Raw genomic sequence first — 27,432 nt, 5'->3', positions numbered from 1 at the left:
CAGATGACATGGTATGCTTTGGAACACGAACCCTTTCTTTCCTTCTCCATATTTTTCTCTTCCCATCATTCTGGTAAGTTAATCTTGTATCAGAACTGATCAGGCTTTTTTTAGAGTTTTTTTTTTTTTTTTTGCAAACTCTAATCTGACCTTTCTGTTCTTGAGTGTTACTAGTGGTTTGCATCTTTAGGGAAACCATCTGTATTTACATTCATGAAGGCGTCTCTTGATTGTAGACTTTGACAGTGATACGCCTACCTCCTCCAGAGTGTTCTTGACTTGGCTAGATGATGTGAAGGGGTTTTCTTCACCAAGGAAAGAATTCTGCGATCATCCACTTTAGTTGTCTTCCATGGTCTTCCATGCCTTTTGGTGTTGCTGAGCTTGCCAGTGCATTTCTTCTTTTTAAGAATGTACCAAATTGTTGATTTGGCCACACCTAAATTTCTGCTATCTCTCTGATAGATCTGTTTTGTTTTTTCAGCCTAATGATGGTCTCTTTCACTTGCATTGACACCTCTTTGGACTGCATATTGAGAGTTCCCATGAACAGCTACCAATGCAAAAAACAGGAAACAGGCCACATCTGGCCATGAAACTGCTTATCAGTCAATTGTCCAATTACTTTTTAGTCTATGAATATGGAGGGACTGTGTAAAAAACACCACTGTGTGGTGTGTGTTTGATGTTCAATGTTAAAGTTATGTGTGGATCCCCTGCTCCCAACACACACAGACCCCTTTGTAAGGGATAAAAAGTAATTGGACTAACTAGAAATCAGAAATTATATCATTTCTTTACTTGGTTGCAGACGCTTTGCAGCCAATGACTACCTGAAATCTGGAACCCATAGACATCACCAGATGCTGGGTTTCTTCCTTGGCCTCTGCCAGTCCTGCACTGCAGCTGTCCAGTTCCTGCTTGTTATTTGGGGTGTTTTGCCTTCAGCAGGTGAAATGCATGCTCAGTTGGATTCAATTCAAGTAATTAACTTGGCCATCTTAGAACATTCCACTTGCTTTTGTGCTTTTGAAGTATGCTTCGGGTCATTGTCCATCTGCAGTGTGAAGCACCATTCAATGAGCATTTGGCTGAATCTGAGCAGATAATATAGCTACTAATAAATAATATAATAATATAGCATGGTGGAAGTAGTGTTATATATCACAGATAAGGTAATGTTCACATCATTCTGGTACAAGTTGATCTTTGTCTCATTTGTCCATCTTGTGGTAAATCATGTGTGTTTACTGTGGTAATGGCTTTTCTTGATTGTTGACTTTGACACAGATACGCCTACCTCCTGGAGGATGTTCTTGATCTGGGCAACTGTTGTGAAGGGGTTTTTCTTCAACAGGGAAAGAATTCTTCTGTCATCCACCACAGTTGTTTTCCATGGTCATTCAGGCCTGTTGATGTTTCATTGTGTTCTTTCTTTTTGAGAATGTACCACATAGTTGATTTGGCTACACCTAATGTTTTTGCTATCTCGCTGATGGGTTTGTTTTGATTTTTCAGCCTAATGATGGTGTGTGGTAGTAGCAGCACTTTGGACTTCATATTAACAGCACTAGATTCCAAATGCAAATGCCACACTTGAAATGAACTCTAGACCTTTTATTTGCTTACTTTTAAATGAAATAACGAGGGAATAACACACACCTGTCCACGGAACAGTTGAGCAACCAATTGTCCAATTACTTTTCGTCCCTTGACAAAGGGGGAAACACATAAAAAGTGATGTAATGCCTACACCATTCACCTGATTTGGATGTAAATACCCTAAAATTAAAGCTTTCAGCTCATATTCATTGTTTAATTTCAACTACAATATACTGCAGGTGACTAAATAACAATAACTTTGTCAATGTGCAAATATTTATGGTCCTGACTATATATACAGTGGATATAACAAATCTATACACTTCTGTTAAAATTGCTGGTTTTTGTGATGTAAAAAATGAAACCAAGATATATCATATCAGATCTTATCCCACCTTTAATGTGAAATAGCAACCAACAAAATCCAGGTGATAAACAAATAGAAATATTTTAGCAAAGAAAAGAAAAAGAAAAAAAACTACAATAATCTGGTAATTATTGTAGTAATAATTATTGTACTAATAACTTTGTTAAAGTATCTTTTGTTTGTAATACAGCACTTTTAGAGTAAGAATCTTAGCACATCTTGATTTGACAATTTTATTCCGTTCTTTCTTGCAAAAATGCTCCAGATCTAACAAATTACAAGGGAATATCCTGGTCACAGCCCTCTTCAAGTATTTCCACAGGTTTTCAGTAGGATTTTTATTTGGGCTCTCACTTGGCCATTCCAAAACATTGATCTTCTTATTCTGAAGCCATTCCTTTGTTGACTTGGATTTGTGCTCCATAGGATGATAGTGCCACCACCATGCTTTACCGGAAAAAGATCTGACATGATTTATCTTGGATTCAGTTAAGTTCTATGCACAGGAGTGTGTAGCGTTTTCATATCCACTGTAGTTACTCATGTTATCTAGATCAATATATTAAGTTTGCCCATTCTGGCTGGTGTCTCCTTCTGTAGGCAGGCCCAGGTGGAGACGGGTGGTATGGGTACAGCTCTCTGGCTCATCGCTATCACCTTCCTTACAGTAGGTTATGGAGACGTGTCTCCCTCAACCACCTGTGGCAAAGTGGTCTGCCTCTTCGCAGGGGTCATGGTAAATACAATATTGCCCAGCATTTTTTGCACTGCTTACCTGTGGATGTATGCTGAAATGACTCAAAATATTGGTTTTTTAGTGAAGCAAATAAGCAGAATTCAATACTTCGTCTGTTAAGAATGTTAAGAATGAACATCAAGAATATTAGTGTTAAGGATTAATTACCACAAGACTGTGAACTGTTACTAGAGGAATTTACACTATTGATTTTTTTTATTCTGGTGCTCTGGGATGGTGATCAGTAATGATTTTATAGCACCATGGTGTGACAATGTAGCAGACTTTTAGCTCCAGATCTGGCTATATCCAGAGGGTTAATATCTGTGTGGAGGTAACATGTTCTTCCTGTATCTGTGTGAGTTTCCTCCAGGCTCTCCAGTTTCCTCCTAAACAAAGGTCATTGGTTACTCTAAAATTGCCACTAGGTGAGAATGAGTGTGTGAATGTGTGTGTGTGCCCTGCAATGGTCTGGCATCCCATTCAGAGTGTATTCCTGTATCATGTCCAGCGTTCCTGGGATAGGCTCTGGGTCCACTGGGTTGATTATTTATATTAATCATAAATGGATTTCATCTCCTGGAACTTTGACAATGTGCTATCTGCCATCTTTGCATACATGAGCTCACAGAAACCCCTGATTAGCTTGTGTCTGTGACTGACAGGGAAGAGAGAGTATGCAGGTTTTCATTTGACTGAGAAATTGGAAAGCACAAACTCCTCTGTCCTAAAGAATTTCCCATGTTGGGATGTTTCCTGTTTGTTACATAGTGATAACACCTGAGACCCCTTCCATAAATGTTACATAAACATCCACCACATCAACAATTATACTTTCCTCTTTGTTAAACAACCTTTTTTTCCAATCCATTTATTATTAGCCTTAGATTGTGTGGAGTGCCTGCCATACAAGCCCCTATGTATGAGTTGTTACTATAGGAATGGTAGCATATGAGAATAAGCGTGTTAATATTAACCTGTTATTTATGTTATAGCAGGAACTACTGTCAGAGCTGTGCTGTTGTATCAAACTAACACACATCTTCTGTTTCAAGAATTCAATGCTACTGTCATTTTGCCTGTGAACTGGAGAGCTTTGGTCACCCCAAGTTCAACATATTTTTAATATGTTGTTTCAGCAAAGTTTTTCAATGCTTGGAAAATTAATTTCAGCAATTTTGACTTTGAAACTTTGAAATCCATTTTAGAATCCTGTTTATATTTGCTGAAACGTACATCTGAAAAAATAGAACATTTAAAACAGTAGATTGCATGTTGGTAGTTGTTTGTTTTCAAAATCAGTGAATGTAGAAACATTTAGAACCAGAAGAGAGGCAGGAAGGCTAACAGCAGTACATACACAAAAGATAGTTTGTGTAACAGAGACAGAGGTGACGTAGAGCTCAAATTGCATATGTGTGTGAGCACCAATCTCCTCACCTCATTTCTGATCAGAGCTGATATGCAGATGGCGTCACACGACAAGAGAGTGAGGCTTGAGCCAGGCCTAGACACCTCCCTGGCCAAGTGGAAAATAATCTTTCACTCCTCTCACTCTCCCTCAGACTCTGTTTTTATAAGTACCTTTTTTTAGGAAAACATTCCATCATTGCCATTTTTAGGTGGTTTATAGCATTTGGCACCAGTGAATCCAGATGGCGTGCCAACCTGTATCCAAGTCTTGGAAAATCGAAAGGCAAAAAAAAAGTTTCCTAATCCATTCGGAACAATGCAGTGGGTTAGTTATAGATGTGTGGGATCGCCCACTCACCTGTAAAAAAAAGTCACACATTTTATTTCCTATTGGCCATATTTTATATTAGCAGTGTTAAATTCACCTTAGACCAACTCCAATCCTAATGTTATTTTGTGTACTTTATGGGGCCCCTTCATGGCACAGCTGAAGAAGGATTTCTTTGTATACTGCACTGAACATGTACTAAATCTATAATTACTACTGAAGTACACTGCAGTTCCTGAATTCTCATATACAATACCCTCCACAATTTTTGGCACTCTTCTTGAAAATGAGCATAAATTTATATATGAAAGGAATAGGATACAATAAATGATATTTTCAACTTAAACATACAGGGATATTGTATAGTTTTATTTAAACTTGTTTTTCCAAACACAAAAACCTTTTACATAGTGCACTTCTTTCAAAATCATCTGCACACCAATGCAGTTGATCTTTTGTGATGCCTACCCTAGGGAGAATAACTGCACTTCCTCTAATGTCTAACAAGGTTGCAGATACTTGTAGAAAAATGTTCATCCACTCCTATATGCAGAACATTTAAATCACCTTTATATTCTTAGTTTTGTGTATGTGGATTTCGGTCTTCAATACAGATAACAGGTTTTCATGATGGTTTAAATCAACAGGCAACAGGTCACTGCAAAAACACTGATTTTGTGAATTTTTTTAACCATTCTGTGTTGATTTGGAAGTACTGTATGTTTGTGTCATTGTCTTTTGAAAGCTTACATCTGCCACGTCTGAACCTCCTGCCAGAAGCAACCAGGTTTTGGGATGAAATGTTTTAATACATAGTAGAATTCATGATGCCATCAATCTTCACAAGAGCCCCTGAGCCACAAGCCACAAAGCAGCATCAGAGCATCAATGAGCCACCATCATATTTTACATGCTGATTGTGTACAGGACCAAAGATTTTGATTTTGGTCTCATCTGACCACAACACATGATGCCAAATGTAGTTCTAATGATGCATGGTGAAACTGTATGACTGCATTTTGACAGTGGCTCTCAGGAAGGGCTACTTTTTTTGCAATGCTTCCAGCTTGTTGTTATAAGTGGTGTTTAATTAAACTGTGCAATTCAAACATTTTCTGTCCGTCACCATCCTCCTCACTGTATTTTTAATTTTTATCCTCACTATTATTTGTAAATAACTACTAAAGTAGTTCTAATGAGAATGATTTATAGATAAGTAGCTGCTCCTATGCACGTTTGCCTCACACCTGCGGCGTTGGGGGTTCGATTCCCACTTCCGCCCTGTGTGCATGGAGTTTGCATGTTCTCCCCTTGCTTCGGGGGTTTTCTCCAGGTACTCCGGTTTCCTCCCCCAGTCCAAAGACATACGGTGTAGGCTGATTGGCATTTCTAAATTGTCCATAGTTGTGAATGGGTGTGTGAGTGTGCCCTGCGATAGGTTGGCAGCGTGTCCCCCGCCATGTGCCCTATGTTCCCTGGGATAGGCTCCAGGCTTCCAGCGACCCTGTGTAGGATAAGCAGTACAAAAAATGGATTGATGGTTAGTTGCTCCTATTGCCTGTTACACAATCATGTGTGTTCCTTTTCATGAAATGTGCAGATAGTTTTGGATATATATACCAAGATTGTATAAGACCAATAATTATACCAATACCAAGTACAGTATAGTACAGTGCCAAATACCACAACTGTACAAAACACTTTGTTTAGATATGCTAGTGGCTTGGATCTATGATGCATGAAATTGACAGACCCAGACTGCCAGAAGGCAACTCTGTGAACAAAGAACCTATTGGGGGCATACCTGGGTCTACAGAGGCAAGGCAACAAAAACACCTAAACATGTTACAGAGTATCACTTGCATGTAACATAAAAGGATGTTGGACCTCCTGGGTCTGTTGCTAGGTTAGTACTGAAACTGGAGGGTCAGGGGGTCTCAGAGGAATCTGACGAAGCCGTGGGATCAGAGGCTGGCAGCAGTGGCACAGAAGGTTTTTGTGACACAGCCTGCACAAAAAATGGGCCATTACTGAGTCTAAAGCTTGACTTACCCTGTACGATGAAAGAAATCTTACTGCTGTTCACACTTGACAATCCAAAGTTAAATGCTAATGATGCAAATATTCATCTCAGGCTGAAAATGCTGACAAGCAGGCAGTGCTCAGTTTGCAGTTTTGTGTTCTGAAACTTCAAAAGAAAAGGATAAGCAAAAGAACACAGACACATAGCACCACTGTTCATTTAATGCCATGTTCATCACCTGTATGTTTTTGAGATCCTTTTTTTCTGTCAGTTACAGCATAGTTCAACATTGTGAAACACACAGCATGTGAATATGGTTACCAAGTAACCACCACAATGCTGATTATATCAAAGTCACAGACTTTAACTTAAGCTTCTGATATGTATATCAGATTGTGACACTGTTCACACTACACAAGTCAAAGTAGTGATCAAGAAAATTACTCAAGTAAGAGTAAATAAGTTGTCTGGTTTAAAACTACTTGAGTACTTACTTTTCAGATTACTTTTTTATATGTCTACAACTATTTTCTATTTTCTAATTTGTTCTATTTTTTTATAATAATAATGACAAACTGCTTCATGAACATTATGCTATTTTGGCAGTATGCATCCAAACAATATATATTTCTTTAATCATCTATCTAGCTTTCAGAGAAAGGACAAAATTGACCTTGTTATGTTATCATTTTTGGCTGCCAAGTAAAGATACCATATATTTCAGCTATGTTATATACAACCAAGTACACCTACCATATCTGAGGAATGCATTTTTGAACAATTATATTAACTAACCGAGTGAGCTGTGCTGAAGTGCACACCACCTCAGTTATCAACAGTGTATAAAGAAAGTTAACATTAGCTGGTTGGATAATTTAGCCAAATGTTATTGGGATTATCAGTAGCTTCCCTGGTTAGTAAGTCTGCTAGCTCATAATTAATATGTGTTTCTAGCTACATAGTTAACTATCTAGCAAAGATGCCCATTACACATTATCCTGAGCATTACCTATAGGCAGTAGCAGCATATAAATATATTTAACACAGCAAGCAAACTTAAATCTTAAGTTTAATACAGAGCTTTCATACAGTAAAACATCAAAAGATCTGGTTAGCTATTCTATATCACTCAGATAGCTAATGGCTTACCTGTATATGTTTACGCAAGTTTGATATTAAGCTGTGAAATGCTTTATTTTGATTCTCGAAACTGAATTATTTAACATTTGCACATACTGTCTTTTACTTGGCTTACAGTCTTCTGGGTTTAAATGCAATATTTTTTTTACTCTGAACAGTGATCTAAAATAAATGTAGAGAAGTTGAATATTCAAGTCAAAGTAAAAGCATTATGATTTAGTTATACAAGTGCCATCATAGTGAATCATGTACTCAAGTACTGTAACTAGAGTATAGGGTGTTTGAATGGATGGATTTATTGGGCATCATTTACCCTCTCACACTGTATGATTCACACACGATTTACCATCCGATACAAAAAATTGTCAGGGACAACAGAAATGTGTCTAAATCGACCCAACATCATAGAGTGTAAACCCGGATTAAGACTTAGTGTAATTTGATAGGGAATTATCAAACCAAAGAGTATGTGTGATAATGAAGTGTGTGTGAACTGGTAAGTCATTACTGAGCCTGAGAGGGGGTGTGGTTTGATATGTGCCAGCTGTTTTAGGGAGGTGTGCAAATAACTCATATCCTCTGCACAGAGTGTGAACAGATCCCAGGAAGGATGTGCTTCCTCCTCTCTAACATTCTGTCACACACATATCTGCACACAGGAATAATCTCTTATAATTGTTTAGAAGGAAAACATTTTACATTGTGATTATTGTGCCATCAGATATTGCTTAGTCATGTTATAGAACAAAAAAAAACAGGAGATTTACAGGTTGATTTGTTTTTCACTGCTGTGCTCATGTCTCTTATGAATGCCGAATGATGTTTAATGAAATAATTGCCTGCTTACATATTTCACAACACTATGTGACTGTTTCTTATCCTCTCTTTCACTAATGCAAGCCTTTGAGAAGTACAGGTAAAGATAATCTGCACTACTAAAACTGAAATGTGCTTGAGTTTATCTCATTTCTGAATTGATGTACCTTGTTGAGAATGTTTAAGTGCAGCAGTGCTTTGAGAATCAACAGGATAATGTGAGATAATAACCTGCTATATGTATGTCTGTTTGTCAGGGTGTAGCGTGCACTGCTATGTTAGTTGCAGTTGTGACGAAGAAGCTGGCACTGAACAAAGGAGAGAAACATGTTCACTTTTTCATGATGGATATCCAGATCTCTAAAGAGGTGAGGAAGGTCTTCAATAATATAACAGTCCCAAAGCCCACTCTCACCTGTAAACTACTTTGCACAGACTAGTTCACAATTAAAAAAATAAAACAGTTTATATCACCAACATTCTAACTTTAATTACAAATTAACCAGCACCTTGTTACTCAGTTGAAGTCCCTGCCAATAACAAATAAATAAAAAAGACTTTCTCTGACGGTCCCCTTCTTTAATGACTGTTATAATAATTGTACTTACTAACAAATAACACATAAATTTACTCATTCTTTTTTGGCATTATAGATACAAATAATATTTATAGGAATAACATTCCCTGGTATTCAACAGTACCTGTGATTGTCTTCATAAATATGTCAATAACATTAATGATTTATCAGCTCCTTAAGTTGGGACCAAAATTACCATATATTCTCAACAATAGGTGTGAACTGAGGGATGAAGTGGCACAGATGAAGCAGGTGTTATTTTCCACGCCACATGTGTGTTATGGTTTCTAGACTCTCTTCAGATAGAATTTTTTCCTTAAAAGGGGCATTCCAAAGGTCACCATAGTGCAGGAAAATGCTCAGCGTGGTCAAGCAAAAAAAGGCTGCAGATCTTTTAATGGTCTCCAAAAGGCGTCAAAGGCAGGAAACAATCAGGTCGCTGTCAGGAAAAGGACTTGTGTCAGTCTGAGTGTGCTTTTGAGTGGTGGACAGGAAACTGCATGCACTGGTGTGCGTATGTGCACGCCAGTTTGTGTTATGACAGAGGATGGGAGAAGGTGGGGCATATGGATGCTGAAAGGATGGGTGCATTGCTTTACACTGCTCTAACAGGATCCATCTGTTTGCTTATCAGAGGGAAGGAGAAGCCTGAAAATAAACACACTTGGCGGAAGATACTGGGAGAGTTTCCATAGATGAAAACAGTCGGATAAAAAAAGGAGGGAAGTGTGTTTCACCTCAAGCGGGCATATGTTGTTGGTGGTCAGGTGTTTCATGCTCAGAAATTTGCACTACACATGTTACATAAGATGATTTCCCATTATCGGTGATGGTTGCATGTCTGAGGTTTCACTTCATGCCTTGCCAATTGTTACATCCTGTTACAGGGTGCATCCTTATGTCTGCAATTGCTGTGTGTGTGTGTGTGTGTGTGTGTGTGTGTGTGTGTGTGTCCTGTGGACTTTAGCTGTCATTGTCAGTGATTTACCGTGACGGATTTGAAGGAAGACATCTGGATGTTCTAATAATATCCAACACCACTGCACAACTGTGCCAGTGAGGGTGTGACATCATAATGAGCAGCCTGGGTTAGAATGGCACTCTCAGCAGGATTACATGGACAAGAATAGAATAAAAGACCAGAAAAAATGCAACCCTCAGGAATGTCTGTAACCCACATGTTCATTCTGTTGTGGATCCTGTTCTTTCAGTAAACATTTCTGTGTTAATTTCCTTTTCATTTCCTTTTGTAGTGCTGGTATAACTGTAGTGAGCATGATTACATTTTTTTACTCATATAACCTGTTAGAGGTATACATTAATACAAAAGTTTTTGCATTGCAATTTCCTTACAATAATTATTTCACCATTGTTGTGTCAGTGAAGAAAATGTCTACACATGGAATGCTTAACATAGTTTTAGGATATTCAGCTCATTCATTTATTCATTCATCTTGACTTTATCCTGGTCAGGTCTGTGGTGGATCCAGAGCCAAACCCGGTAACACTGGGCACAATTCACCCAGGATGGGACACCATTGCACACTATACACACATGCATTCACACACTCAGTCACACCCTAGGGGCAATTTAGCATAGCCAATATGCTTACATGATTTCAGACAGTGGGAGGAAACCAGAAAACATGGAGGGACTCATGAAACATGAAACATGAGGAAAATGTGTGAAATTTGTGGACCCTGCAGCTCTGAGGTGGCAATGCCCACTGCTCCACCATGACACCTGATATTAAGTTCAGTTCAATTCGGTTATATTTGTATAGCACTTTTAAACTGCGGGAATTCAGCCACAATAGGATTAGTGAGGTCAGGCACTGATGTCGGGTGAGAGGGCCTGGGGTGCATCCAAAGGTGTTCCTTGGGGTTCTGGTCAGGGCTCTGCACAGTCTACTCAAGTTCTTCCTCAACAACCTTGGCAAACCATGTCTTCATGGAGCTTGCTTTGTGCACAGGGGCATTGTCATGCTGGAACATGTTTTGGCCCCATGTTTAGGTTCCAGTGAAGGAAAATTGTATTGTTACAGCATACAAAGACAGCCTATCCTCTTCTGGACACTGGATAGTGCAATTATACATCATTTCAGTATACAGTAGTAGAAGAGTAAAGGCAAACTACTAAATGTGTTGAAAGTATTTTTGGTATGAGCATTGGGCAGCCTTTATTATTACAGCAGCAGCAGTTCTTATGTTACGCCCTGAGAAAAATAGGGAGAAATAATCGCGAGTGATACTGTGATGTTTCCTCAGTGAGAACGTTTACTCAGATCTCTTATATTAAACACACTTAACAACTCATTCACAACAGATCGGTTACAGTAGTGCATATAATTCCTTTGTGTTAACCTATAACCATATGCAAAATTTCCCTGAAACATTTCTCATTCTCTTCCCCAGTAACAGTAAATAAAATATTAATACGGCTAAGCATACTCTCACAAAACTCATAACAGTTACGAAATAAACAATATGGAACATAATACACATGTGCGATGTTAAAGTTTACAGCATGGGGGAAATCACATTACACAGCCATGTGTTCGGCCCGGCCACCATGTGCTTCGCTCATATACGCACATTAACACACTCAGTGAAACTTTACCCTTTCTCGTTCAACGATTACATACACATACTCTTAACATTCAAACTCATTTTAGAAATGTATTATAATCATTTTAGTTACCTGATACCTGAGAAAAATAGGGAGAAATAATTACGAGTGATACTGTGATGTTTCCTCAGTGAGAACGTTTACTCAGATGAGGAAACTCTCGCGATCTCGCCTGAGAAAGTGAGTCGAGCGGTAAGCGGTCGATCCCAGACTAACGGATCAGGTCTCTTTTGCCGATCACCACCTATTCGGGCTTCCTTGTAATGACCACGACAAAATAAAACAATTATTTAATTGACAATTTCCCCATTCCATTCCCACCTCTTTCGAACACAATTAATGTTAAAACTAAATTACTTTGTACATTAAACAAAATATTGAACAAACTGAAATATGATTTTGTATATTGAACAGAATTATGACCGTATTAACTTTGTCTTAATGTTACTGTCTGCTGGATAGTGTAATGAATAATATGAATACTACCCGTTACACTTACAGCAGCTGTTCTTAGGTACAAGTCTACAATATCCAGGTCAGGTTATCCACTGAAACAAGGTTGAGACTTGGGTATAACATGCCAGTAGGTGGATTGGCTGTGCTGGTTAGCCCCATGTGTGAATGAGTGTGTTAACGTGTGTGTGCATGGTGCCCAGCGATGGGCTGACTTTACATCCAGGGTCCATTCCTGCTTCGCACCCAGGCTTGCCAGGATAAGCTCTGGATCCTCCGTGACCCACCCTTTCCATGATAAAGTGGTTACTAAAAGTGAGTGAGTGAGTGTGATATGATCTACTGTTTGAGAAATTCATCTTGTTTTATGTCAATGGCATTTACTTTTAACAGGATTTGGCAGTGAACCTTGCGTCAGTATTACAGGACAGTATTTAGAGGAGCAAACACTGAGCTTATATTAAAATTTGTATAGTTAAACCAATGCTATGACTGTAGTATAAATGACTGAATAATATTTAACACATTGAAGGGCTACAGGCTCCTCCTACTGCTTCTTCCTCTTTTATTCTTTGCCACACTCCCTCGGTTTGCCCATTAGGAGTTTGGTTATTAGTTTTCTGAAACCATCTTTGTGACAAAGTGTATTGTAAATAGTGCTGTGCAAAACAAATGTTGGTGGAAAAATTGGTTGAACACTAAGTAGACTGGTCACTCTGTGTGCTAAAGATCCGCAATGCTGCTGCAAATGTGCTGAGGGAATGCTGGCTTCTCCACCGCACCATACAGGCCAGGGACAAGCACAGCGAACACCGACGCCACCAGAGATGCTTGCTGGAGGCCATCCGTATGTAAGTAACCTAACCTCACCACCATAGTGCATTCTGTATATGCCAGGGTCCATAAAGGCATAAAAGCGTATGATAGGATTTATGCTGATTTTCTTTCAAGCATTGGTGAAAAAGAGCAGCCCACCTTACATCTAGTGTGTTTGTACAGGGTGGAGGTTGCAGTGTGATTGGATGGAACAGATATTTTGCTAATTCTTATCCTTATTCCTTTATCTTCTGTTTGTTTACTGGGTTGGATCACTTTATCAATATACCCATAGGCAATGAGTGCAACTAAACCTTCAAAGTTCAAAGATTTTGAAAATGAGATCCTAAGATTTTCACATGCATTAAGTCACTTTTCATAATGTTACTAACTGGACTATAACCCAGTGCATCTGGGTTAGAATCTGTTGTTTACAGTCTGCACTCTCAACTTCCTGCTGATAAGGAGATCACTCAGGCTTCAGTCCAATCATGAACAGGAAGTTCAGATGTGTGAATTTGTGAACCGGTGTTTAACACCATTAGCAAAGGCATCTGGCCTTCAAACTTTTCCATACACGTTTGAGCCAGACAGAATGCGAGCGTGTGCTTTTGCGTATTTCTAAGGGCGGAGGGATTTTGGCCGTCCTGTTTTACAATCAGCAGGACCACTAAAAATATTTTGAAAAGAACACTGGGCAGAACAGCCCAATACCTCGGACTTTCAAATGGCTAAAGGTCTGATGGCCTGATCTGATGGCCATTTTCCCTATTCTTTATTTTGTATTTATGGTACATTTCTTTTTATTCTTTCTGAAGGCTACTATTTCATGTGGTGCCACACCAAAGCCAGCCATTTCTACATGCTTCAGCAGTTACCTAGCAGCCACCCTGCAATATTGTTTCCGTTCTGTTTTCTGAAATGCTGAATTATCATACAAATTTAGGCAAGCCTTAAAATACTATGATATCGGAAATGTCAGATATAATCCTTTATTTCAGCTTATCGCACAAATTATGTGAAAGAAATTTCGTGAAATAGGATTTATGACTCAACAAATCATAAAACTATGAGCAGCAATTGACACTAGCAGCTTTTCCTGAGAAACGTAGTTATTTTAAAAAAAAATTATGGTTAGAGTTGTTTCTGTCTGTTAACCTCAGTGATACTTCTTATATTTTCCAAATATAGATTTCGTCACCTGCGGCTGAAGCAGAGAAAACTGAGGGACTACACAAGTGAGATGGTGGACCTCTCCAAGGTTGATATAAATACTCTGGAATTCTAGAAATTATTTTATTTTTAATTTATTTATATGAACTAAAATTTATTCATTTTATTGAAAATCACAGTCATTTGAATAAATGTCCCAGTTGTAAAATTGCACAGAATCCACAAGACTTTTAGTCATTGGCTAGTCATTATTTTCAGGTGTTCATACAGTGTAGACTCGTTGACTGAATATAGTTATGACACTTTCTACAATAGTGCAAAATGATGACATTCTCTTCTCTGGAGAATCTTGATGTATACTGTATGTACTTACACTGTCCCTAACTGTTGCTAACAAACAGAGAGCAATACCAGGGACATTCTGTGATATACATGCATCTGCTGCATTTGTTTGCAAACTAGCCCACCTCCACATCATTTTGAGATAGCTGGAGTTGTAAACTAGTTCACCTCCATGTCATTTTGGGATAGTTGCAGAGAGAGCGGTACTCTCATTTACTTACATGAATGCGTGTTCTGTGCATAGCTATCTTCCTATCTAAAGTTACTCACATTTCAATGTAGATAACATTAGCTAGCAAGCAGTGAATGATTGGTATTTATCTATTGAGTTTGTTCACAAGCTAAAGTTAGTTAAAGTTGTGTCAGTTCCATGCTTGAAAAGTTATTGTAGCGAATAACTTATATTTAAAGAAGGGGTGTGAGGATGTACTGTGGCATGTATGCGTTTGTAGTTACATACTGGCTGTATTGATCTTGACCGTTATGTTGTTTATTTACATTAATACATGTTCTGCCCTTAGCTATCTTAGCTAGCTGGCTAACAATGCCACAGCACCTCTTTTGAAACAAAGGGCATTGCCTCAAACCCTAAATTACTTTTCAAAGACTTCTAAGCATATATCTTTTAGACCCTCTATAAATGACTGCCGTTAACACTTGTGTGACAAATGCTAGGCTTCTGCCATGCAAAACTAGGCTTGCCTAGTCTTGTTTTTTATTTGTTAGAATGATCTTCAAATACTACTGTTTGAGATACAACCTTAGAGTTCAGCACAATAATTGAAATTAATATTGTAGTGATAAAAAATGTAGTCTAAAGTCTTAACTAGGCAGCAATCAAAAGCATACCACAATTATGGATTTAAGAAGATTAATCTGCCAATGTTATTTACTGTTTTTAAGTCCTTACTCACACTACAGAGTGAGTCAGTAAGTGAAGCATGATGAAAAGAAGTATGTTATTGCAAAACTGTGTAGCAGTTAAACCTCTATGCTGATGACCCTAAAGCTGCTATTTCAAATCCAGCCCAGGCCTTAAGTCAACTTTTTTGGTTGAAAATAAAATGTCTTAAACTTTTAAAAAGTCTTAATATTTTAATGGACAGATGCAGATGATCATGTGTGATCTGAGTGCCAACTGGAACAACTCATACCGAGAACTGGAGCAGCGCATCATCTCTATGGAGCAGAAGCTGGATGAGTTGGGCCAGTCGTTCCAGAGCACATCCGAGCTGCTGAGCCAAGCACTGCAGCGCCGCCACCTTGTCCACAGGTATCATCCCAATCCAGCAGGGCACAGTCAATGAACTGTTAAGGGGCAATTATTCAAATTTCAGAATTGTTCACAACTGCAGGGACAGGAATCAGAGGGCCAAATTATTATACAAATTGGTTACAAGTGTGTTGAAGATTAAAAAGGGTATATCAAAAGGCCATGACAGGAAACAAAATGTAAAAAAAAAAAAAGTAGAAGAGATAGGAAGGGTGGGAGTGAATTAAACAACTGTGGTGAGGTCAACTCTCTGGCCATTTCAACAGACTGGAACAAAATGTGTTCTTTCAGTGCAGAGTAATAAAGATATTAACCATAACTGAATTCAGCAAAGGATTAATGTACTGTAACTCCTGCAAGGTCCACACAAACTTGACAATTATGGGAGAAGGGGAACGTTAAATGTGACACAGTTTCATGCTATGTGCACAAAGGACAAATACTGCCTTCCAATTTGTCCTGTAGCTTGAGGGATATGTCTGCCCACAACCAGTCTGAAAGTAGGTATTTCAAATAAATAAATATTTGTCACTTTGTTGTCTTTATGCCATTTTGTTAGAACTATGGAGGTAGGCTTAGGAACATTGTCCTGCTGGAAGACCCAGCTGTGACCAAGTTTTAACTTTTTGGATGATGCACTGAGGTGTTGCTTTAGTATTTATTCAGCCTCACCTCTTTTTCTTCCATACATAGCACTGATCATTATGGCCAAACAGTTCAATTTTTGTGTCCTATGATCAGAGAACACTCCTCCAAAAGGCTAGGTCTTCATCCTGGTTCATTTCAATCTGTTTTTTTAATGCCTGTCTTGCAGTAGGGGTGTCTCCCTTTCGCCAGGCCTTCAGATACAGTGGTACCTTAAGTTGTTTGGAAATTGCTCCTAATGACGAACAAGATTTGTAGAAGCACGCAGTTTCTTTTCTGAAGTTTTGGTTGAGTTTCTTGGATTTTCTTATGGTATCAAGGGCAAAAAGGCACTGGTTCTGAATGTAGGCCCTTAAATACAGCCACAGGTGTACTCCTAATTATGATAATCAGTAGCTTCTAAAAGCCATTACATCAATTTCTGGAATCTACCAGACTGTTTAAAGAGACAATCAACTTGATGTATGTAAACTTTTTTGACACACTGGAATATTGTGAACTAAAACTGAAATAAATCTCTCTAATCAATTGTTTTAAAATTATCTCTGACATTATGGTGTATGTAAACTTTTGGCCTCAGTATAGTGGGTCTGTATATTTGGCCTCAGTATACTGAGTCCTGGTTGTTCAAAACTTCTTCTATTTCACAATGATGGATCCCACTTAGAAATGGTTTTATACTTTTGCCTAGATCTATATCTTGACACAATTTAATCGCAGAGGTTCACAGAGGGTTCCTTGGACTTCGTGGCTTGGTTATTGGTCTGACATGCAAATGGCCAAATATATATATGGCCAAAATATGTGGACACCTGAGTATTGAAGATCCCATTCAAAAACTATGGGCATTAATATTGAGTTATTCCCCCTTTGCCACTATAACAGCCTCAATTCTTCTGGGAAGGCTTTCCAATAGATTTTGGAACTTGGCTGTGAGGATTTGTGCCCATTCAGCCAAGAAAAAAGCAGTGAGCAGCCTTCATTCCAATTCATCCCAAAGGTGTTATATGGGGTTGAGAACAGGGTTCTCTGAAGGCCACTCGAATTCTTCCATACCAACCTTGGCAAACCATGTCTTTATGGACCTTGCTTTGTGCACAGGGGCACTGTCATGCTGAAACACATTTGGGCTAGGCCTCATAGTTCCAGTGAAGGGAAATCTTAATGCTACAGCATACAAAGACAGTCTCAACAGTTATGTGCTTCCAACTTTGTGGCAACAGTTTGGGGAAGGAACATGTATGGGTGTGATGGCCAGGTGTCTACAAACATTTGCCCATATTGTATAACTGAACCAAGAGTCACAACTTGTGCACTACTAGAAAAAGAATTCTTCAAGGGTTCATCAAAGATACTTATCCGTCTGAAAGCATTTTTTTTCTGATAGGGAAGCACTCTGTTGTGGTTTTACATAGACACTCTAAGGGTCTTCTCAGAGGGACACAGAACCCATAACTTTTTATTTCTAAAAGTGTGCGTAGAATCCAGTTTAGTATATTATCCAAGCTCAAGTGGAGTACATATCTTCTGTGTTTTCATACTGACATTGAAAAAATGTCTGTGCTGTAAAGAATCATGTCTCAGATATGCCCAGAGTTCATGAAATATATCAAATGTAAATTACTTTGGGTGTGCACTTCCCTAACACAAGACAGATCATGTTTGAATTTCTGCAGTTTGTCTAAAGCCTACTAATGACTCAAAGAGACCACATAAGTCCTGTCCCAGTTTTTCTAGTGCATTTAATTTTCAGATTGTTGAAATTGCAAATGTGACCACCATGACAATTTGATAACTGTTCTATTTCTCCCCTACTAACCACCAGGGGAAGTGTTTAACACATGGATACCTTCTTGTGTGCATACGCACACATGCCAAGACCTTACCACAAAGTCACATGGTAACTGTATGATGTAGTATTTTGCTATAAAATATCATCAGTGGCTGTCTGTCCCTTTATTCTTCTCACCTTGTACACATCAGACTTTTAAAATATTTTTTTATAAATTAACAAAAAAGTAATCTAAACTTTTTATATATTTTTTCAGTTAGCTACAAATTATTGTTATGAAGTTGTGCATCATTATCTTCTCAGTCTATTGCCAAGAGTGGTGTGACTTGGTCCCTCAGCTGGATCATTGGCAGCAGACTGAGATTGGAGCAGAGCTCTCTCCACTTTATATTTTTTCTACACTAAACCTTTTTTGCATTTATTTTTGTTTTCACTCATTGATTCAGTTTCCACATTTTCAGTTTCTGCTGCTCATGCTGTGTCACAGGGCAGCGTAAGGCAAATGCAGGAAAGCACTATCTGCCCTCACATACATGAGCTCACAGATGCCCACAATTGCATAGTGTCACTGTAATTGACAGACAAGAGAGAGTATGCAGAGAGCATGGCCAGTTTAGCTCCCTTGGCTCCTGGCCACAAATGGCTCTGGTTTTCTTAGGATACACTGCTTTACAGCCAGACATTGCTCACTGGGCAGCAACTACATTGGACCAGTGGATCCTGTAGACAGACTTTTTGAGAGCAAAGGGGCTTGTCAATTTCAGATCCAATCAAATTGTCCTCTCTGTTCCAAGAAGTTTGTTCCACCTTGGACAGAGACACAATTGAAAGAGTAGACCCCAGTTTCCAAGACAAAGGAATTTTGTCCTTCCAAGGACAGACATTCAAATTCAGAGTTCTACTTCAGCCTCTCTCTAGTACCAGTAATAGTTACATGATACATGCAGTTACAAGATTGTGTGTTCCCCCAACAAGCAGTAAGACATCAGAGATATGTCGACCCTCCTTGCACACATTGCAGTGCTTGGTCTCAAGTCAACCATATACAGCTAGTTAATACACAGTAAAACAAAATGACGGTCCTCCAGGACTATGGTGCTACATAAAACAACACAGAACTACAAGAGACTACACACTTCTACATAAAGTGCACATGCAAACATGTGCAAACAGCACAAGATAGTATAATAATTACCGAAACAGTGCAGTGCAGCACAGACAGACAGTGCAGCACAGACTAGTACACAGTTCTAGTATGAATCAGATGTAACAGTAGTGCAAACGAGTAACAATATAATATATTGCTGTGAACGTAAACATAACATACTATGACATAGTATTCAGCAGATAAGCTTATACTATATATTGACATTTACTATATATGGGCAGTTATTGGGTAGCAGCCAGGTAGAGAGTATAGTAATGACAGAAAAATTATATACAATATTTTATAAATACAGTAGCAGCAAAAATGCAGGTAGTAAATACAGAAATGTGCAAAAACTGCAAAGAGAGTGGGATGGTGTTCAGTTGGGTGTGTGTGTTGTCAGTCCAGTCTCTGAGTATTGAGGAGTCTGATGGCTTGGGGGAAGAAACTGTTACACAGTCTGGCCGTGAGGGCCTGAATGCTTCGGTACCTTTTGCCAGACGGCAGGAGGGTGAAGAGTTTGCGTGGGGTCATCCACAATGCTGGTGGCTTTGCGGATGCAGCCTGTGGTGTTAATGTCTGTGATGGAGGGAAGAGAGACCCCGATGATCTTCTCAGCTGTCCTCACTATCCGCTGAAGGGTCTTGCGATCCGAGACGGTGCCAAGCAATTTCCAAACCAAGCAGTGTAGCGGCTGCTCAGGATGCTCTCGATAGTCCCTCTGTAGAACATGGTCAGGATGGGGGGGAGGGTTGAGGAACCAGGTGAAGACCAAGGAATTTGGTACTCTTGATCTCCACAGAGGAGCCACCGATGTTCAGCAGACACTCCTTCATTCCTTGCTCTCCTGAAGTCAACAAACATCTTTTTAGTTTTGTCCACATTCAGAGTCAGGTTGTTGGTTCTGCACCAGTCCGTTAGCCACTGCGCCTCCTCTCCGTATGCTAACTCGACATTCTTGCTGATGAGACCCACCACATTCGTGTCATCTGTGAACATGATGATGTGGTTCGAGCTGTGCATTGCTACACTGTCATGGGTCAGCAGAGTGAACAGCGGTGGACTGAGCACACAGCCCTGGGTGGCCTCAGTGCTCAGTGTGGTGGTGTTGGAGATGCTGTTCCTGATCTGGACTGACTTAGGTCTCCCAGTCAGGAAGTCCAAGATCCAGTTGCAGAGGGAGGTGTTCAGGCCCAGCAGGTTCAGCTTTCCAGTCAGGTGCTGAGCAATGATTGCTGAACTGAAGTCTATGCACAGCATTCAAACATATGTGTCTTTTTTGTCCAGGTGGGTGAGGGCCACATGGAGGGTGGTGATGATGGTGTCATCTGTTGAGCAGTTGGGACAATACACGAATTGCAGGGGGTTCAGAGAGGGCGGCAGCAGGGTCTTGATGTGCCTCATGACAAGCCTCTTGAAGCACTTCATGATGATGGGTGTGAGTGCAACGGGATGGTAGTCATTGAGGCAGGACACTGAAGACTTCTTCGGCACAGGGACGATGGTGGTGGCCTTGAAGCACGTTGGGACGACGGCGCTACTCAGGGAGGTGTTGACAATGTCCATGAAAACAACCACCAGCTGGTCTGCACATCCTCTAAGCACTCTGCCAGGAATGTTGTCTGGTCCAGCAGCCTTCCATGGGTTATCTCGGTGTAGAGTTTTCCTCAAATCAGCCGTGGTTAAACACAGCACCTGGTAGTTGGGAGGAAGGGAGGCCTTCCTCGCCGTCACGTCATTCTGCTCCTCGAACCGAGAGTAGAAGTTGTTCAGCGCATCTAGAAGGGAGGCATCACTGTCACAGGCAGGTGATGTTGTCCTGTAGTTGGTGATGGCCTGGATGCCTTGCCACATGCGCTGCATGTCTCCACTGGCCTTGAAGGGACTGTGGATTCTCTGTGCATGTGCATGCTTTGCCTCTCTGATGGCCCGGGACAGTTTGGCCCTCGCTGTTCTTAGGGCCGCCTTGTCGCCTGCTCTGAAGTCTCGGGTCCTCAGCAGCGCACACACCTCTGCGGTCATCCATGGCTTCTGGTTGGAGTGTGTGGTGGTGATCTTGGAGACAGTGACGTCATCAATGCACTTGCTGATGTAGCTGGTCACTGATGTCTTGGGATTAGCATAGCAGATATGTGGTCTGAACTGAGGTGGGGGCAGGGCTCTGTCTGGTATGCACCGGCGATGTTTGTGTAAACAAGATCTAACGTGTTTGCCCCTCTCGTTGCAAAGTCCACATGCTGATGGAATTTAGGGAGCACTAACTTGAGATTTGCATGGTTGAAATCTCCGGCAACAATAAACAGTCCATCAGGGTGTGAATTCTGCAGTTCGCTTATATCATTACCATGCCCATACCATTCACAGAGTGCCTCCTTAGCGCTAGCACTGGGGGAAATTTACACTCCGATTATAAGGACAGTGGTGAATTCCCATGGTAAATAAAATGGTCTACATCTAACAGTCACAAACTCCACCAACAATGAGCAGTAACTAGAAACTAGCACCGAGTTCTTGCACCATTCTGTGTTGATGTAAACATAAAAGCCACCACCGCTAGTCTTACCACACAGAGCTGCGTTTCTGTCGGCACGACATGAGGCAAGCCCGTCTAGCTGAATGCCAGCGTCCGAAACTCTGTCGCTGAGCCATGACTCAGTGAAAACAAAGATGCATCAGTCTCTAAACTCACGCCATGCACACTGCTTACGACACCTCCCCCGGCCACCAGCATCAGGCGACACCGAGGGCTGGAGGCCTGGTCCCTGCAGCAAGCTGAGGTCACATAGCTTCTCCAGCAGATCATCATGCAGACTGGTTGTTGCATGGTTTCTGTACTTTATTAGTGGCTGGTGATAGTAGACATGGACACCGGTTGCTCCGATGTCCATGTGCCATTAAAAAGTAAAAACAAAACTAGCACCATTTTGGATCCGGAGCGGCTGCTGTGAGCTACTGCTGCGCCACCATCTTGGATCAAGTCAATCACAGTGAACTTGAAGAAAAGCTCCCTATTACCAAAACAGACCACACAATCACTATGAAACTAGGTTCATTGAGAATAGTAGCCACTCTGTCATCCCAATGTGTGATGGACATTATTAAACTTGCAAAGCAAATTCGGACAGGCGGCTATGTGTGGTTCTGGCTCTTGATAAAGTTGCTTGGATTGTTATCCACAGCTGCAGCAGTATTCCCCATAGGGCTGCAGGAACTTTCAGAAATGGGTCATCAGCCTACAGTTAAACCCTAAATACCATAGACGGAAATGTATCCTTGTCTCATTGAAAGGAGCACAAGCCCTAACTCTCTGGAGGAGTAAGGCTTTTCTCCAGAAAGGGGTCTGCCTGGGAGAAGTACCCCATCAGCAGACGTTCTTTCACTGGCTGGGGAGCAGTGTGGTGTCACAGAGTCACTGGAGGCATATGAAGCTTCAGTTTGAGGATAGAACACATCAATTAGCTGGAACTGAGGGTGGTTTATCTAGCTCTAGTATGTTCTTCCTACCAGTTCTGAGACACCGCCATGTTCTAGTCCATTCTTCCAAGATGGCACCACCATGTCGGGACACTGTCCTGGTTGTTCCACTTAGACTGTGCTTTTATTTACTTTTTTTTTTTTTTTATCTATTTTTAATCTCTCATTTTGCACAGACGACATCTGCATTAATCATATATGACAACAGAACACCTTTGAACATCGGTAACCACTATACTCACCTATTTCGCGATGTTTTTTTCCACCGAACCAATGTGGCCATCTGAGATACTCCGCAACACGGAGGGGAACAGTGGCCATGCAAGAGCTCCCCAGAAGCAACGAAAAAAGAAACATAGAGGGAAATGTGCTGGGGGAAATGTGCTGCCCAGAATTCTGCTCACATATGTCCAGCCTCTCAGAGCCAGGAAAATATTCCAATAGGATATCAGGAACTGTAACATACAATGTCTGAAACATGGCTGACCCCCTTGGTACCAGACCCAGCTGTAATGCCATCGGATAACTTCTCCGTTCTATGGATGGACAGAACAGCAGAGGCTGGTAAATCCAGAGGTGGAGGGGTTTGTTTCATGGTCAACAACAAATGGTGTGACCCCAGGAATATTACCACTCTGTCACATTCCTTCTCACCTCACATGGAACATCTGACTATTATGCGCCATCCATTCTACCCGCCCCATGAGTTTACATCGATCATCGCCACTGTTGTGTACATTCCTCCTCAGACAGACACAAGCATGGCTCTGTCTAAGCTCCATGATGTGCTCAGTGTCTACCTAAACAAACATCCAGACGTTGCCTTCATCATGGCTAGGGACTTTAATAAAGCCAACCTTGGGCAGGTCATGCTGGACTTTTATCTCCTGTCCAATTAGAGGGGCAAACACATTGGACCACTGCTATTCTCAGTTCAGTAATGGCTACAAAGCTAACTCGCTAACGGTTTTCAGTAAATTGGAACCTGCCGCCATTTTCTTCAAGCTGGAATATGAATAAAGACTAGTACAGGAAGCTCCGAAGAGGAGGGCAGTGAAGCGCTGGTCCACCCAATCAGAAGCTGTGCTACGGGATGCACTTGACAATGTTGACTGACATGTTCTGCTGATGTCAACGAGTTTGCTTTGTTAGCATGCTAACTGAGGAAACAACACACGTCGTCACTATAAGGACTTTCTGTAACCTGAGACTCTGAGTGTATAAAACAATCCGAGCCACAGTGTGCGTGCATGGCCACGTACAACGCAAGGTCAGAGAATACGAGCAAGTACAAAGCGGTGTGCTGTGTTCACCGACGTGCAGCAGGAGCTGCTAAACTCAGGTACAGGGAGCGGGTGGATTTCCAGCTTAATGACTCCTGATGCATGTGGCAGGGACTAAGGACCTATCAGCACCTTCAGATGCAAATCCTCCGCCTCGGTGAGAGCTCTTTCTGTGCATGCTTCAAGGCTAACTGTGCTACAGAAGGAAGCAGCTCTGTTAGAATTGAGATAGCAATCACCGTCTCAGAGGATGAGGTTCGGAGGGCTCTGAAGCATGTGATCATCAGGAAAGTGGCCGATCCTGACGGCATTTCTGGCTGTGTACTGAGATTCTGCCCTGATCAGCTTGCTGGTTTGTTCACTTGCATCTTCAACGAGTCCCTAGCTAAGTGTGTGAGCCCCACCTGCTTTAAAAAAATCTGTTGTTATCCCTGTGCCAAAGAACAATAAGCCCTCTTGCCTAAATGACTATCATCCTGTAGTCTTCACATCACTTTTCATGAAGGTTTTTGAGAGGCTTATCAAAAACTTCATCTGCTCCTCCATTCCCGACACCATCGTCCCACTCCAGTTCGCCTACCGCCCCAATAGGTCTACTGAGGATGCCAAAGCTCATGTCCTACACACCACCCTTACCCACACAGACAGCAACAAAGGGAACTATGTGAGGCTGCTGTTTATAGACTACAGCTCAGCCTTCAGTACTGTAGTCCCACATAGGTTGGCCTCAAAGGTCAGAGACCTCGGACTCTCTCTGTGACCGGATCCTGGACATCCTCATAGGCAAACCCCAGGTAGTGAGAGTGGGCAATTTTACCTGGAGCCACACAAGGTTGTGTCCTGCTCTACTCTCTCTACATGACTGTGTCCTCTCACAGCTGCACTTCTATTGTCAAGTTTACTGAGGACACAGTCATTATGGGCCTCATCTCCAGCAACAATGAGACTTCCTACCTTGATGAGGTGGTGAAACTGGAAGCTTGGTGCCAAGCTAACTGTCTCTCTCTGAACATCAGAAAAACCAAGAGACCTGGTTACTACTGGTTACTTACTACTGATCAGGGTTGTGTCTTCTTGCTTGTGCTGCTTGACCTTAGTGCAGCTTTTGACACCATTGATCATGCTATTCTCCTCGATAGACTGGAAAATGTAGTAGGCATTAAGGGAACGGCCCTTTCCTGGCTTAGGTCTTATTTGACTGATCGTTATCAGTTTGTAAACGTAAATGGTGACTTCTCTTCTCATACTAAGGTAAAGTTTGGTGTTCCACAAGGTTCTGTTTTAGGCCCATTGCTCTTTTCTTTATATATGCTACCTCTGGGCAAAATTATCCGTAAACATGGTATTAGCTTCCACTGTTACGCTGATGACACACAGTTGTATGTTTCAGCAAAGCCAGATGACAGACACCAGCTTAATAAAGTTGAGGAATGTGTAAAAGACATTAGAAACTGGATGCTTATTAACTTTCTCTTACTTAATTCTGACAAGACAGAAGTACTTGTACTAGGACCACATGCAGCTAGAAGTAAGCTTTCTGATTACATAATAACTCTGGATGGCCTTTCTGTTTCATCATGTGCAGCAGTAAAAGACCTTGGTGTGATTATCAACTCTAGTCTTTCATTTGAAGCTCATGTAGATAATATAACTAGGATCACATTCTTTCATCTCAGAAATATTGCTAAAATAAGAAATATATTGTCACTACACGATGCAGAAAAATTAGTTCATGCTTTTGTTACCTCTAGGTTGGATTATTGTAATGCCTTACTGTCTGGATGCTCCAGTAGATGCATAAACAAGCTCCAGTTAGTCCAGAATGCAGCAGCAAGAATCCTTACTAGAATCAGAAGATATGACCACATCACTCCTATCTTATCCACACTGCATTGGCTCCCAATCAAATTTCGTATTGATTATAAAATACTACTATTGACCTATAAAGCACTAAATGGTCTCGCGTCACAGTACCTGAGTGAACCTTTGGTCTTTTATGATCTGCAACGCCTACTCAGATCAAAAGGTGCAGGCTATTTGTTGGTACCTTGAATAGTGCATGCTACAGCTGGGGGTAGAGCTTTCTCTTACAAAGCCCCACAGTTATGGAACAGCCTTCCACTTAGTGTTCGGGGCTCAGACACAGTCTCAGTGTTTAAGTCTAGGCTTAAAACATATTTGTTTAGTCAAGCCTTTAGTGAATAGTTTTTTCTTAGGTACAGGGGCAGGTCTGGAGGGTTCACAGGCATAGAGTGTTGTGGTGAACTGGGATGTTTGGATGCTGTCGTCCCCCCACTCTCACGCGTTCACTCAGGTTTGTCGACGGTGGAGTGGCTGGCTGCCTTATGTCCCAGGGTGCCCTCATGTCTGTGTTAGCTTCTGGCTCTCCCTTTTAGTTATGCTGTCATAGCTAGTCTTGCCGGAGTCCCTGCTTGCACTCTGCACGCAAAGTACATTGTCCTTAACCATTAGAGGACAAAAGCTTACCTGACAATCTCTCCCTCTCTCTCCATCACTCTCTGTCGAGCTACACATGCTACTTCTGAAATGCCAGTGATCCTGAGCCCTTCTGCTCCTCCTCGCTGCCTGACCCATCCTGATGCCCTACTTCTGGTTGGAGTTCTCATCGGTTGAGTTCGCTCGCTGGTGGCCCCATATGGACGGCCTGAAGAACCATTTGGTTTGCTGGGGATGGTCCCACCTGGGGACTGTGGAGATCACATATTGGGAGCTGTACTGTAATGGCTTGGGACTGCGATTGCTGTAGTGGCCTTGTGGCTGCGGTTGCCACGAACACCTTTGTACTCAGGACTCCATCAGTGGACAGTGGATAGATTTTAACCAACCGGACTTCTTGCAAAAACTGTGATGAATTTATTGGTTGCACAATTGCACTATTTGTCCATATAGTACACAATAATAGAAGGGATTTATTTATTATTGCACTGTTGCATCTGTTGCACCCAGATGAGGATGGGTTCCCTTTTGAGCCTGGTTCCTCTCAAGGTTTCTTCCTCATACCATCTCAGCTAGTTTTTCCTTGCCACCGTTGCCTCTGGCTTGCTCATTAGGGATAAATTCACATATTTACAATATATCTTTTTTTTGTGAATCCATTTATTTCTGTAAAGCTGCTTTGTGACAATGTCCATTGTTAAAATCACATCCAAGCTCAGGTGAACAAACCCAGACAACAGCTGTACCATCTGAGACTGCTCAGGAAATTCAGGGTCTCCCCAGTGATGCTGAAAACGTTCTATACTGGGGCTATAGAAAGTTTACTGACTCATTGCATATCAGCAAATATGAAAACTGCTCAACTCAGGAACGCAAAGCAATGCAGAGAGTGGTCTCTGGGTCTGCTATCCCCTCTCTGCATGACATCTACACCAAGCGATGCAGT

The 27,432-nt window shown here is 41.1% G+C and overlaps 1 protein-coding gene across 2 annotated transcripts in view; it reads left to right on the top strand.

Annotated features, from left to right (window-relative positions):
- Positions 1-27,432, top strand: part of kcnn4 (potassium intermediate/small conductance calcium-activated channel, subfamily N, member 4) — a 46,281-nt gene that overhangs the window by 15,359 nt on the left and 3,490 nt on the right. The window contains exons 4-8 of one of the 2 annotated variants that reach the window (XM_026913571.3): positions 2,570-2,705; positions 8,683-8,793; positions 12,814-12,935; positions 14,092-14,161; positions 15,522-15,688. In XM_026913571.3, coding sequence (XP_026769372.1) covers positions 2,570-2,705; positions 8,683-8,793; positions 12,814-12,935; positions 14,092-14,161; positions 15,522-15,688 — 606 coding nt within the window. The remainder of the gene's footprint in view (positions 1-2,569; positions 2,706-8,682; positions 8,794-12,813; positions 12,936-14,091; positions 14,162-15,521; positions 15,689-27,432) is intronic. The other variant, XM_026913572.3, reaches the window with a different exon arrangement.

The sequence above is a fragment of the Pangasianodon hypophthalmus genome, chromosome 1, assembly GCF_027358585.1.
Source record: "Pangasianodon hypophthalmus isolate fPanHyp1 chromosome 1, fPanHyp1.pri, whole genome shotgun sequence".
In the NCBI taxonomy this organism is placed as follows: domain Eukaryota; kingdom Metazoa; phylum Chordata; class Actinopteri; order Siluriformes; family Pangasiidae; genus Pangasianodon; species Pangasianodon hypophthalmus.
Note: the sequence above shows the minus strand (reverse complement) of the source record. Positions and strands in the feature narration are given on the sequence as shown.